The following is a 14235-nucleotide window of genomic DNA, read 5'->3' on the forward strand; positions in this document are numbered from 1 at the left end:
GCTGGGGTATCATCCTGACTCCAAACAATGCTGAACATGGACAGAAAGAATTCTTTGAGGGTGAAAGAAACAGATCTGTCAGATGGTCCTCTCTGAAGTGAGGCACTTTGTGGGGGCATGTTAAGATCAGTTCTTCCTTGTCCCTTGTCGTAGAAAGAAGCAGAGAGAGTCAAGACTGCTTTGTGTGAGGACACAGAGAGGAGCCATTGGCACAGCTGCAGATCCTGGTGAGGATGTCCCTGCTAGCATCTAGGTGGCAATACCTGTGACATGCCCTAAAGCTTCAGGGTGGTTGAAGCCCACTGGGGGTGAGTGGTGGGTCAGTGAAAAATTAGATGTTAGCCAACCCTGGTCGACAGAGAGGGAGGAAGCTGCAGTGAGGCAGGAAGTGGCTAATATTAGCACACTTTCCCAAACCTCAATTGGAGGCATCCTGGGGAGGGGGGGCATGGGTAGCTATCAGTTGCCAGCTTTCTCAAGGGTGTCCTCATATACACCCATGCTTTTTCCCTTCAGTAAAGAACATGTCTGTGCTGCACAACACAATCATAGGAACACAGAATCATAGAATAGTCATCTAGTCCAATCCCCTCTGCAATAAGCACTGGTGACTTCTGTGAGAAGCTGTGGAACCTTTCCCCATGCCAGGTGGCTCCAAGACAGACCCTCTGCTGGCCAAGGCTGAGCCCATTGGTGATGGTGATAGCCACCTTCTATGTCCTCTGGGATAACATAGTTAAGAGGGAGAAAGAGCCCTGCACGACAACTGCTGCAGCCGTAGAGAGGAGTGAGAAAATGTGAGAGAAACAGCTCTGCAGATACCAAGGGCGGTGAAGAAGGAAGAAGAGGAAGTGCTCCAGGCACCAGAACAGGGTATAATCACAGTGGAAAAATCAATTTTATGAAATCACTAACCACCAGTGAGTGACTGCATGCATGAAGACCTAAAGATCAAATGATTACAGCAGTTGTCTGCTCTTAGAAGGGAAGTGGAAGAGAAATTATCACTGTACACTGCAATATGAATTCCGAGAGCTGTGTTAGCTGTTTGCTGCAGAGAATCCTGTGCCAGCAACTGCTCTCCCTGTCATCTGCTTGGCACAGCACCCCAATTTGCTTTCCCTCCTAATCCACGTGGAAATTCAGGAGTACTCTCAAGTCTCTAAAGAGACTGAGATACCTAGCTTCTATTGACTGCAGTAAGAGTTAAGCGTCCAATATACTTACAACTTATTTAAACCAGAATGATTTGAACATGTGCTTGGTTATCTCACTGATCCACACCTGATCATAGGTAGGATGTGTTATTAGAACACAACTGCCTTCCTACATGAATCTGAACAAGTGATATCTCAGTGGTGCCTGTTTAGAAACAGTAGTTCCCACTGTGCAGAAGACCTAGAAGATTTTCCTCCTTGCAGAGCAATCTCTTGTGGGAGTTTATCTCTAGGTTGCCTCGGATCAGCGATGTGGTTAGTGGTTACAGCCTGCACCGTGATGTACAGGTAAAATGAGAGAGTTGCTGTCTCACTGAAGTGACCAGCCAACCACTCCAATTTGTCTTTACAATTGGGAAAATGGCAGAGCTGAAAAACACATGTTGCCTCTTGGTCCACCCAGAAGGAAGAAATCTTTGACCTATATTGAGCCCATGCAGTGGCTGCATATTGTGCAGACACAATTTCATACTTAACTATTCCATTTAAGCATTTGTGCTTTTAGGCCGGAGCCAGGATCCCAGATGCCTTGAAATTACCATACTGAACGACCAATTACATCATTAGGTATATAAGCGCCTTTTAAATTCTTTCAGCTCTTACTCAGGCCATGAAGGTCTCTGCTGTGGAAAGAGAGGTAACTGGGGCATTCCATGGTGTGGGTCTCTTCTAAAAACAGTCATATAAAGAAAGTTTAACTCTAAAAAGAAATCAGGTTAATGAATTCAACATACTCAGGTTGAAATGTCAGTGCTTGGGAGTATAGGCTTATGACAGGCTTTGAGAAACTACTTTGGTAGTTGTTTCTATGAGGCATGAAACAGTGTGAGAAACTGAGTGAGAAACAAAAAAAAAACACCCCCAAAACACAACCAAAATATAACCACAACGGGTAGGGTCTGACTACAGCATCAAAAACATAGAAATTATGTCAGCGACTGCATGTTTAACTCTGCTTGCTTCTTTGCCTTGTGTCTGCAGCACTTCTGATACGGAAATTCACTTGTCCTCTACAGCCTAGTGTAAATTAGTCATACATTAGCAGGCAATTCAGCAGAACTTTCTTGCAGGGGACCATTTGCTTCAGAAGGCAGCAGTTACTTGGAAATACTTTACAATATTCTGTCTTCTTTGTTGTAATACATTTCATTAAAACCAAACTAGATCAATTTTAGCAAGAATCTGATTTTAAGCCTTTCAGTGTAGCTGCTGTGTTAAGTTTGGTCTCATGATGACATATCGTGCAACTGTTGTAGTAATGTGGGCTTGGTTTCATGGATTTGTTTTCCCAGACAGGATCAAAGGGAACTCCTGGGCAGGAGAGACATAGGAATGAAACCTCTTTCTCCCTCCATGACCTCAGAAAGGATCTTTACAATGGAAGAAAATCTGTTCCCACTGCATTGTGCAGATGGTGGAGAACAAGGGACTGGCACTCACGTTTTTCTCTCTCCTTTGGTATTTCAGGAGCAGACATTTATTTTCTGGTACATATAAATTTCTTGTGGTCAGGGAAGGTAGATCAGTGAGATTACAGGCCTCTGACATGTTCATTCAATTGCCCTTCTGCAATACAGGGACTGTATCATTCTGTTCATCACTGTAAAAGCTCATTGCTTCTGGCATAACCTTGGGAGATTCTTTCACCAGAAATGGTTCTTAAAGTTCTCTGAGATAAGCAGCTGAAGGGCAATGGTAGGAAACAGACCAAATACAATGTAATTCAGCTGAAAGTTCTTAAATTAAAGAATAGGAAATTGTCTGCTCAAGTTGTTTCACATATTGGAAAAAATCGTAATTTCAGTAAACCATATCTCTTCCTTCAGAACACCTTTAGTTATACCAGAAACATTTTGATGAAAAATTGAAATGTGTTAACTAGAAAACGCTGCTCTTATGTCTCGTGGGGGTTGTTGCTCTTTATGTATTCCAATCCTTTTCCTGTCTAGGCTTCTGTGAGACCTTAGACTATGGAATTATATTGCTTATTTCCTACTTGTTCTAACCAAAACTAGGATATGTAGTCTCATTTGTAAGCTCAGACTGTAAAAGAGAATAAAAGCATACAACAACTGTATAATAACTCATCTGTGCATCTTGATGTGTTTTCTAAATTGGCATCTTTACTACACAAACTTCCATCAAAAATCCATCCATTTTTTGTATAAAACTTATGTTTCCACCAACATTTTCTCCAAGAAAATATTTTTAACCAGCCTTCTGAAGCCGGTGATTATCAATGGGAGGATACTCTTTCTGCTCTTTACGCTTCTTTCTGGAAGCCAGGCCAGTTTGGAGCTAGGCTGATTCTAAGAAATGATGCTGCAGTGAAGCAGAGGAGTGCTTTGCATATGACTGTGCTCTTCCCACAGAAATTCCATGTTCAGTATAAGAAGAAATGACATCTGAATCTTTAGCATTTTCACATGACCTGCAAACTGTTTCCCATCAATCCTTTTTAGTTTTTCTCCATTTTCAAATTAAATAACAAGTGCATTGTTTGAAGAAAACTGGCAGGTTGTGAGGTTTTACAAGAGCAATCACAGGTCTTGGGCTAACGGTGAGACATAAACACTGGTTATGCAGTCTCTCTCCTTCCCAAGAGCTCCACTTAGAACCACCATCTATTTAATCCCCTGAGCCCTATTTGCTCCCATGGCAGAAGCCCTGTAGAGAGCCTTTAAGAAGGCTCTGTCTTCTCCAAATGGTTTGGCAGAGGAGATCAAGTAATTAAAACTTTGATGGATAGCAGTCAGTGTGGGACAGAAGTCAGTGCTGGGATCATGTTATTTCAGTCCCTAACATCTGCATGAGGAGGGCTGCATCTGACACCAGGTGATAGATGGAATCAGCTAGGAGTGAGGCTGAAAGTGTGAACAAAAAAAGACCAAAGGGAAAGCAAGTGAGTGGTGCTACAAAATGCAATACTGGAGAGAAATTATGAACACAAAAAGTGGAAATAAGAGAAATCTAGAAAAGCTGAACAAAGAAAGAGGAAGAAATAGGGAGAATAACTAACTAAATACAGAAATTACAAAAGAAGAAAAAAGGCATGTTTGTCAGGGAATGAAAAGCAGGATGCAAACAGAAGAGGGAAGTTTTAAAGAATTAATGAGAAAAAAAACCCAAACATATTGACAATATAGGAGGATTATGTTAAAAGGAAAGAATAGGTAACATAACCTGAATGTAAATAAATAGTTTATATTTTGTAGTCTGGAGAGACTAGAACCTCAGCTAGATGGCTAGATTTTTGAATCAGATTAGACTGATCTAAATTTAACTGAACGAACATGAAAGCAGGATGGAACAGTGTGTGGGGGGGTGCGTGCTTACTTTCTTTTAGAATTTAAAAAACCCCACGTCATTCCAGAAGCAGCTTGTGGGTGCTGGAATAATCCAGATGATGGTTTTGTTTTCCTTATCTTTCAATATTTTACTTCCTTAATTAGTAGTGGCAGAAAACTAACATGGTGAGATTTGAGAAACCACAATAACCATTAGCTAAACGAGAGCAGATTTTCTGTCAGGGCTTTAACATATGAACAAAAAGTAGCTACATGTGGGGGCTCCATTTGCATAGCATGCAGATTTTCATATAGTTGTGACAAAAAGAAAAAAAACCTTTCCATTTGCCACAGAGTGAAGCACAAAGTGTCTGCAAGGAAGGCTGTTCAGGTTTTCTAGCTGGGTCAAAAGAAAACGTAGTGAGAAGGTAAGTTGAACTAGTTTTAACTTGGGCGTTCACCTACATGGTGAATTCTTCACCTGAAAGACTGTTATTCATGCTGAGTATTTAACTAAAAGCATGAGATAACTCATAACTTAGAAAACATCTGTATGACATCTATCACCTTGCATTTCTTTAGCTCCAACATTCTATTAATTTACTCTAATCTCACAAGGCTGTCTGTATTAATGCCATCTGGTGTCTCTAACTCTCTATCAAGCTCCAACTGAAAGTTCACACACACAATCTCTAAAATAAATAGATAGTTTGAAGGGGTTTGTTACTATTTCTGTTTTTCCTGTTAATGCAACATCTAAGTTTCATTAAGTTATCAGAAACTAAGGCCTGGAAAAGAAACATCAGAAAATAAAGTATTTTCATGTCTAGATCCAACTGACTTTAAGCATAGGCGTAAGCAGCATGCAAACAAACAGCAAATGTTTGTGCCAAACAGGCAAATACAATTGCATGTTCCTTCCTCAACTTGCATATTTTATGTTAACAGTTCAGACAAAATGTTTGGACAATGTGCACCTTGAAAGAAACCGGATTATTATGTTTTTATTTAGAAAACCAGCAGTTATTCAATTTGGTATCTAACACTTGTCTCAGTTACAGTAGCTACTGTAAGTTATCTTGCTGATTTAAGTAATTAATGATTAAACTGCTCATCTGCATGACATGAAGTGCACCCTTTGCAAAAATAGACCATCATTCAGCTGTGTTCTGAGCACAGTACAATTAGCACCCTACTTTTTATTATTCTAGTGCTAGCATATTAGTCATAGGTAGCCTAATGACTAAATGACTTGCCTCCAGCTTGCTTGCTTCCAGCATAGATAAGGTTAAATATTTTCCTTTACGTAAAAAAAACAGGCTATTGTTATTGCTTGTCAGGAGGAAGTGGTAATTATTTCAATTTAATTCTGTACCTTTAACGATTGCTGTTATTTCTTGTTTTTCAAATTAAAGTGTGCTCCTGTGGAGGCTGATGGTAAATGTGCTTGAGGCAGCCACAAAAGAATGTAACAGAGTCACACATCCTCTTTCACTGATCTTCAGACCATTTTCAAATCTGGTAAGTACCAAAACAAAATAAGTGATCTATAATGTATGTGTATGTGATCAATATTTTAAACTGAGCACATAAGTCACAGTGCACTTACAATGCTGGGCAATGCTTACAAAATATTTCTTGATTCCCTCCAAGTACTGAGTTTTTAACCTTATAGAATTCTGTCTGTTTGCTGAGGTCTTTCTTTATCCATTGTCTTTTGCTTGTATAGTTCAAATAATGTATTCATATTTAAGACTGTAGTTTAGTCTTACTTTTGAGTACTCATATATTGCTTTCATAGTGAAAAGAAATACAGTAATGTGGATAAAGTGGAAAAATACTAAGCTAAAAAAAAAGCAAGGCTTATATATTTAGTATTCAGAAGATAAGTATGTTTGTGTCCACACGCATGACATGTGCCCATAGGTAGCATTTGAACAATGTTAGAGCACACACAAACCATATACATGTGGAAATTTATTTTAAATCATTTCCTAATACACTGATGCTAAATAAAGCCATAAATATGCAGATTATAAATTATAAAGGTATGTGTTGAAAGACTGTTAGAAAGATTTAAATTGAAAAGAAAATAGTGTTTATAGAGTTCTGATTCCACTTCCTTTGCAGCAAGTGCATCTTCTTAATAACTTCAGTGAATGCTGCTTCAAATTCAGAAAAGGAAATCGGCTTGAGAGCTTTAAATCAGGTTCTAAATCTGATTCTGGTTTCAGCTGAGTCCTTTTCTACTGCTCTCATACCAACTGTCCTCATGAAGTTTGCTGGACAGTGGAACTCCTCTTCTGAATAAATGTGTTACTGGTGGTGACTCTGTGAATTTCCATGGCATCAGGGAGAGCACAGAGCTCTCCTGTGATGTGTAGCTGTTCTTCCCTGAAGGCTTCTGCTGAGCTCTTCTGAGGGCTAGAGAGCCCTTCTTCAGTACTAATCTGAAGAGACCTCCTTTCTTAGCCCTGCTTGCAAGCTGCAGGCATTTCTTGTAAATGCCTTCACTCTGTCTTCTTCCTTCTACATGTTATACTAGTATCTGGCTGAGTGGAATGAAGAATGATTGTTTTATAGACAATATATGCTCTCAGGGCTCTCTTTCTATATTTTAACCATGTATGTCCTAGAAAGATACGGATATTGGATACCTGGAAAGATATTTTTCTTACAACAATAAAATAACAGTTTCTAAAATAATAATCTAGACAAGTGCCCATTTAGTGCTGTCTCACTGAAGAGTTACTCTAGCTGCAGCCAGGTGCTAAGCGTAACAGAAACACAAAGCAAGGGCATGGGCATCTGGTTGGATGGGGTCAGAGGACAGTAAAACAGCAGGTGGAGACCAGAGGTGCACGAAGATGGGCTGAGGGGACAACAGCCCCAGGTGAACTGCGCAACTTACCTGCTTGCTTTACCTTTCTACATATGAGAGACATTTTAAAGTGTTTAAAGCTTGCTTCAGAAGGTGTTCAAGTGTTTTCAGGCTGTCATATTCCTGCAGCTTCTGAAAATCAGCTTCTTTGAAAAAACAGCAGAGGAAGCTGGAGAGGTGGTTAAAGACTTATTTAAAGGGCAGAGAACCAGAGAACCGGTGATGCTCAAGCAAAATCATATAGCATGGCTCTTCACCCATCTGCGGTCTTCTGTCATGAGCCAGCCTCCCAGAAGGAATCATAGAGAGTCTCATCCTCATTGTGCTTTTGGAGGGTGTTCGGTGCTTTTCCTCCCCAGCTTCCCAATTATATCCAGGCTGCATCTGCCCCACTTTCACAGATTATCTGTCTTTCTCTCTCTCTCTAAATTCAGGCAATTCCCAGACAGGAAGGATTTGTTTAGCTAGGCTTAAAGTTGTCCTGTGCACACTTCCTAACTAGCAGCACAACTAACAAAAAGCAGACAAAGTCTAGACAAAACTGTTATTCACAGCCTTAGCAAACATGGAACCTCATGTCACCCAGTCCCTGCAATTACTGAATTGCTGGCATGTGTCAGTCTCACAGAGCAGCTGATGGAAAGGAGGACTGAACTCATGCAAGGGAATGCCAAGGAACTAAATCTCCTGCCCATGGGTTCCTGTGTAAGGTTAAACAAGTCATTCAAGCCCAGCTTTCCGCATGTAGCCAACAATGGCATGTTCTCCATTTTGTCTGTCTGTGACTTTAGACTCTGTAGTATGATTTGCAGAAGTCTGAGCTTGGCTGCAACCAGAGTCAATGGATTTAATCCTTTACATAACTGAAGTCCTTCTTAATGCTAATCCCTCTTAAAAGTGATGTTAGGGGGGGACAGGCATCTTAAACTGAACATTTCAAGTGGTTACTTACTCTAATGGCTCATTTCTTCCCTGCAGAATAAAAGTAATAATTTCTCACCATAGGCTGTTGTGCGAATTAATGACCATTTGTAAAATACTTCAGTATCACAGTGATGAAGAAATAAATTGTTTTTATAGAGTTCAGTCTGTAACACAAAGACCTGAATGCTGAACAAAGGAAAAACAATGCTAGTGCTCAGTCTGTGTGTTACACAGTAGAATGCAATTAATCATGGCACTCTAATTTTGCCTCAGTAGTGTAATAAGAAACATCAAATAATGTGATGTTAAAAGTGCTGAGACACACTTATAAAATGCCAGAGCAAAAAAACCAACAAAAAAGTCACAGTGCCCTATTACTGTTATGGATATTTGTTCTGCATTTCCCTCAACACACTGATTGCCAGCATTATACAGAGTTCTGAAAGTAAAATTTAATCTACTCTAATTTCTTGTGGTGCAAAGTCAACGTTAAGTAGGAGTTACATATTCTCATGTATTGTTTATTACATTTATAAATAAACATTCTATATGTAAGATTGTGCTTTTAATGATACTGATACAAACCAGCCACTTTCCACAACTGTACATTGTGCTGCAGAAATGTGTGATTTGTTGAGGTGGTCCTCTGTATTGTTGATACAGTTGAAGTGATGAGATTCTTCTTTGAAGAAAGTTCTATTTCCAATTGTGTTTTTTCTACTTGCTCACATTTCTTGTGCTGTTTTCCCAATCTGATCTACTTTATTTTCTTTTCAGAAATACTTGGGAAAGTATTTTGAAGTTCTTCTCAACGGTTTACTGGCTGAGAAGCATACTGCCAAAATGAATTGTGTAAGTATTTAACTGATAAACTATATTAGTACCTCAATGAAGCAATGGATCTGGAAGTCCCAGCTCTTTGAGGCTGCTGGTTCAAACGCCCTAATTGCAGGAGTCATTAGCTGAGGAGATGTTTCTGACAGCAGAATTTGGTGTCAAGTCACACTCTTTATTCTGCTTGCACTCTGCTAATGTAACTACAGGTTTGGTGTTTGCGGTGTGTGTCTCAGGTTAGCCTGCCTGGTTTGCCTATCTAGCTAACTGGAGAAAAGTAACCATTCTGGGGCTTGATGTATAGAAGCTACGTTAGTGTGAAATGCAGAACATGCTAGAAGGACCTGTTCCCATCCTGTGACACTAAAGGAAGTCTAGACCCCAACTTCAAATTCAGACTTTTATACTGTAGGGTCTTCTATGACATCAGGCTAATCCTTCCTGCATAATGTATTTTAAGGTGGAAACCTTTGGTCCACCCCAAAAGATTATCTCCATGTTCATATTTTAATTCAGATTTTATGAAATTCCTGAATTAGTCTCCTCTGCAGTGTTAAATGTATTTGTAATTGGTTTTACAAATTTGTGATTTGTAATTCTCACTGTGTAGTTGGTGGAAACAGTGTAAAACATGCAGGAGGAAAAAGTAATGTGGACTGTCTTTAGATGAGTTTGATATAGACATGAGAAGGACTGAATCGAAGTATCACAGTTATCATAAGAGAAATTTCACTTATATTTCAAATCAGCACGCCCTATAATTATTGTATACCAATTTTTGAAAGATTCCCAAGGTACTGTATTTTTATGACTTTGTTATCTATCAAGATTTCCAAGGTACTGTATTTTTATGACTTTGTTATCTATCCTCTACTACATAGAAATTAGAGATTAATACCTCTGCTATTAACTGGTGATCATTTCTTTTACAGACAGATTCATGCACCTCAGAATATCAGTATTATTCCGACTACGCTTCTCTAATCACACAACCTTGTTCTAAACTGGAAGTCAGGAACTTCACAAAAGCATTTCTACCAGTTGCGTATTCGTTGATTTGTATCATCGGCTTAGTTGGTAACATCTTCGTAGTGATGACCTTTGCTTTATATGAAAGAACCAAGTCCATGACGGATGTGTACCTCCTCAACATGGCCATAGCAGACATATTGTTTGTTCTCACTCTTCCACTGTGGGCAGTGAATTATGCTACCGATAAATGGATTTTTGGTGATTTCATTTGCAAAATCACCAGAGGTATCTATGCAATCAACTTCAGCTGTGGCATGTTGCTTCTGGCCTTTATCAGCGTGGACCGGTACATTGCTATTGTACAGGCAACAAAGTCGTTTAAACTCAGGGCAAGAACACTCGCATACAGTAAACTCATTTGTTTGGCTGTGTGGGTATCATCAATTTTAATCTCTACTTCCTCTTTCCTATACAGTGAAAGTTACAGCTTCTCCATCAATGAAACCAAAGAGATTTGTGATCAGAAATTTGATAGAATGTCTGAAAGCACAATGTTGAAATCACTGCTGTTGTGTCTACAAGTTGGATTTGGATTTTTCGTACCTTTCATATTTATGATTTTTTGTTATACAGTCATTGTGAAATCCTTACAACAAGCTCAGAATTCCAAGAGAAACAAAGCAATCCGTGTGATTATATTAATTGTAGCAGTTTTCCTAGTTTGCCAGGTACCTTATAATATTGTTCTTCTCGTGACAGCCATAAATATGGGCAAGATAGACAAATCTTGTGAAAGTGACAAGATAATGGCCTATGCGAAATACACCACAGAAGCTATAGCATTTTTACATTGTTGCATGAACCCTGTGCTTTATGCATTTATTGGAGTGAAGTTCAGAAGTTATTTTGTGAAGATAATGAAGGACCTATATTGCATAAGATACAAGAAATACTATAAGCGTGGTTCAAGGACAAACTCTGATATTTATCATTCAAGACAGACTAGTGAAACTCTCACTGACAACGGGTCTTCCTTTACTATGTAATACAATTTGAACACCATAACTACTGAAGGACTCTTCTCACTGAGCAACCCATACCAGTGTCACTGCTTGTGACTGCAAGTCATTTGGGCTTCTCTGACCTTTAAGGGAGCTGCCACAATCTACATCTCCTCTCAGGAAAAGAATTACAATAAAAGAATAGCACAGTCCTATGGAAAATTGAACTCTTATTCACCTCTCTAACATTCACTGTCTCCTAAAGTGCAGTCTGTTAGAATTATCAGGAAAATGAAGTTTGCAGAGGAACCTCCCTTGTTTTCTAAGGAAAAATTGCATTTCATCTGTCCTACATCACTGAAATATCCCCAAAATACTAAGCAAATGAATCAGTCTATGTCCAAGCTCATTCTACTTATGTTTATGTGGTTTCTGTCAATTACTTCTCCTGGAAATCCTATTTAAGTGTAGATCTACACTCTGCTTTTGTTGCAGACAGGTCACGCTGTGACAATACTAATCTAAAGAGATGGCATTTTGAGCAAAGTATGGCAAGGAAAACAAACAGAAGTGAACAAACAGGTTCAAGGCTGCTGGCATAGCTGGTCTTAGGTGTTAGGTCTTGTAGACCCAGCACTACACTCCCCCCCTGCTCATCGGGTCCTGCTTAAACCAAGGCTAAGGCTGGTCAAAGCCAACAGTGTCTACTAGAGAGAATACTAGGAGAAAAGAAAATTATTAATTAAAAAGAACACTTAAATATCCCTAAAAAGGTTTTATGATATCTCCTGAGAGTGTCTTATGAACAGAGAATGGGGCTTTGCTTGGGAGATTCTTCTCATCTTTAGGCACAGGATTCCAGTTCTGGAATAGCTGGTAACCTGGTCTCTTTGTGAAAAGTTATTTCTTTCTAGATGAATTTCACACTCCACTTTTTAAAAGGCAGCAAACTGTACAGAACTGCAAGATTTCCAACACTTTCTGTTGGAACTTGACTAGTGACAAAGCATGATGCATTTCTTGGTATTTAGCTGCCATTAGTGAAGTTTCATTAGGAATGGATTTACTACCAAAATATGCATATATAAAATTTATGTTACTAGCTTCAGAAATTATTAAGGACTATATCTATAAATAAGAACAGAGTCTGACTTAATTCGATCAGAATTTTTACTGAGTCAGCATTTGACTCCCTATGAGTATAGGGATATTTATAATAAATGCAATTAGTTCTACCTAGCCATGACTTTTCAGCAAATCCTCAGTGGATCTTCTGGTCATTGAGTGAGCTTCACCACACTGTAGCAGTCATGGTGGGATGGCAAGATTGACAGGAGCAGGAACTGGAGGGTAGAGGGGCAAGGTGGAGGAGAGGAGAGGAGCACCACTCTTTGGAGTCTGCTGAACTACCTGCCAGTCCTCCACAGTTTTGCTGCGATGCGAGCAAAAACCATACGTCTGGGTTTGCTGTTGTGTGGGACATTGCACTCCTATGCTGTGTAAATTAATGCAATTTGCAGATTGCTGTTAAACTTGGTTGTTCTAAGTTCATAGCTGAAGAGCTTGGATTACTAACCACATTGTTTAGTGGCAGTCCAAAGGGCCAAGAAGGTCAATGCTGGATCTGAACATTCCTGGAGGAAAGGCATTGATATGGCCAAAACTAGCACTGCCTTGGCTGGTGCAATCCATCCTTTTTTACAGTGCAGTGTGAGGTTTTTAAATATCAGCACCAGGTGTGATAAAGATTGCATATATTTATCATGACTGAATAGCAACTTCTGCACTAATATGATACAAAATCATGTACATGCAGATGCATGCATTTGTTGTATGTAGCACTGATGATATTCTGGAAGAGAATTCAATCAATAAACAATGTTACTGAAAAGGAAAGCATGCCTTCAGATCTAAGAGTTTCTTGCTAATGTATTGCTTTGAAAACATTCTCTCGTTCAGTGCAATTTCACTCATATCTAAACAGCATAGCTCTCTCCCTCAGAGGCTTCATGAAAGAGTGTGTCCTAGGGTAGGAAGTTGATGACTGAAGCCCAGTGATCGCTATGGTGGCTCTTGGGCAGAGCCCTGCAAGGCTCCAAAGCATATGCCCACCCTCCTGCTGGACCTGCTGCCATGCCTGCATTGGCCTTTAACCACTGAACAATCCAAACACTGAACAAGTGGCTGCTGGGGTGGAGCTGGGGGATGAGATGGTGGCAAAAATGCTGTCGCTGACCCTGTCACTGTTCCTGTGGGGAGAACTTGCTGACAGATGTCCAGTGGAGACCATAGAACCACAGAATAATTTGGGTTGGAAGGGACCTTCAAAGGTTGTCTAGTCCACCTCTCCTTGCATGAGCAGGGACATCTTCAACTAGACCATGTTGCCCAGAACCAAGTCCAGACTGGCCTTGAATGTCTGCAGGGATGGTGCATCCACCACCTCTCTGGGCAACCCATGCCAGTGTTTCACCACCCTCATTGCAAAGGATTTTTTACCCATGGAGGAGGCTTCCTTATGGGTTACCAGCCCCTGGTAACCATGAGGGACACTGGCAACTTGGAATGGCAGTGATGGGGTATCTGCCTCACACAGGAAGCAACAGAGCTCCCTGGCCACTGTGCTGTGGGAGGGAAAAGTGCTCACTAGAAACAATGTTTAAAGTAGAAAAGGTACCCAGCTGTCCCTTGATTATCGTGAGTGAGAAGTGTTGCTAAAGGAATGGGAAACATGGTGCATGTGTGGAACATAAGGTATGAATTGTGCTGCTGTCAAGGTCTTGCTAAAAATCCACTTTGAGGTACAGCCAAAATCTCAATTGCCATGAACAATCACCCTGTATCTAGGAGAAACAGGGTGAAACGTAGGATGGGCTCTCAAGGGGCTGATGAACAGGCAGAACTGCAGCTCCAATACATGGGGTGTTAGCTTTCTTGCTCAAATTTCGAGTGCAACTAGAGGCCAGAAGTGCGGGTAGTTAAAAATTTCATTTACATGCAAAACATTCTTACCACTTTTTTGTGAAATCTACTGTAAAGTAAAAGTGCAGGACCAGTTCAGAGCAAAAGCAGTGAAAGAGAAAAACCCCACTGCTCAGTGTTCAGTGGCAGATTGGCTA

The 14235-nt window shown here is 40.0% G+C and overlaps 1 protein-coding gene across 1 annotated transcript; it reads left to right on the forward strand.

The window, feature by feature from the left end:
* Positions 1 to 696: 696 nt before the first annotated feature.
* Positions 697 to 11279, forward strand: CCR6 (C-C motif chemokine receptor 6). Its single transcript, XM_057407077.1, has 4 exons — positions 697 to 797; positions 1451 to 1505; positions 9087 to 9161; positions 10076 to 11279. The coding sequence occupies exons 1-4, from the start codon at positions 697 to 699 to the stop codon at positions 11159 to 11161; spliced, it is 1317 nt and encodes a 438-aa protein (XP_057263060.1). The 3' UTR covers positions 11162 to 11279.
* The last annotated feature ends 2956 nt before the right edge of the window (positions 11280 to 14235 follow it).

Source organism: Pezoporus wallicus, unplaced genomic scaffold, assembly GCF_028554395.1.
Source record: "Pezoporus wallicus isolate ANWC-B61680 ecotype Strahan unplaced genomic scaffold, APGP_CSIRO_Pwel_v1 scaffold_6362, whole genome shotgun sequence".
Lineage (NCBI taxonomy): Eukaryota > Metazoa > Chordata > Aves > Psittaciformes > Psittacidae > Pezoporus > Pezoporus wallicus.

Excerpts from the sequence above, each read along its gene's own strand:
- CCR6 (XM_057407077.1), top strand. The coding sequence starts at position 697 with ATGGTGATAGCCACCTTCTATGTCCTCTGGGATAACATAGTTAAGAGG. Across the intron at positions 1,506-9,086 it reads GCCTGCACCGTGATGTACAG|AAATACTTGGGAAAGTATTT; the intron begins GTAAAATGAGAG and ends TTTTCTTTTCAG. Across the intron at positions 9,162-10,075 it reads ATACTGCCAAAATGAATTGT|ACAGATTCATGCACCTCAGA; the intron begins GTAAGTATTTAA and ends TTTCTTTTACAG.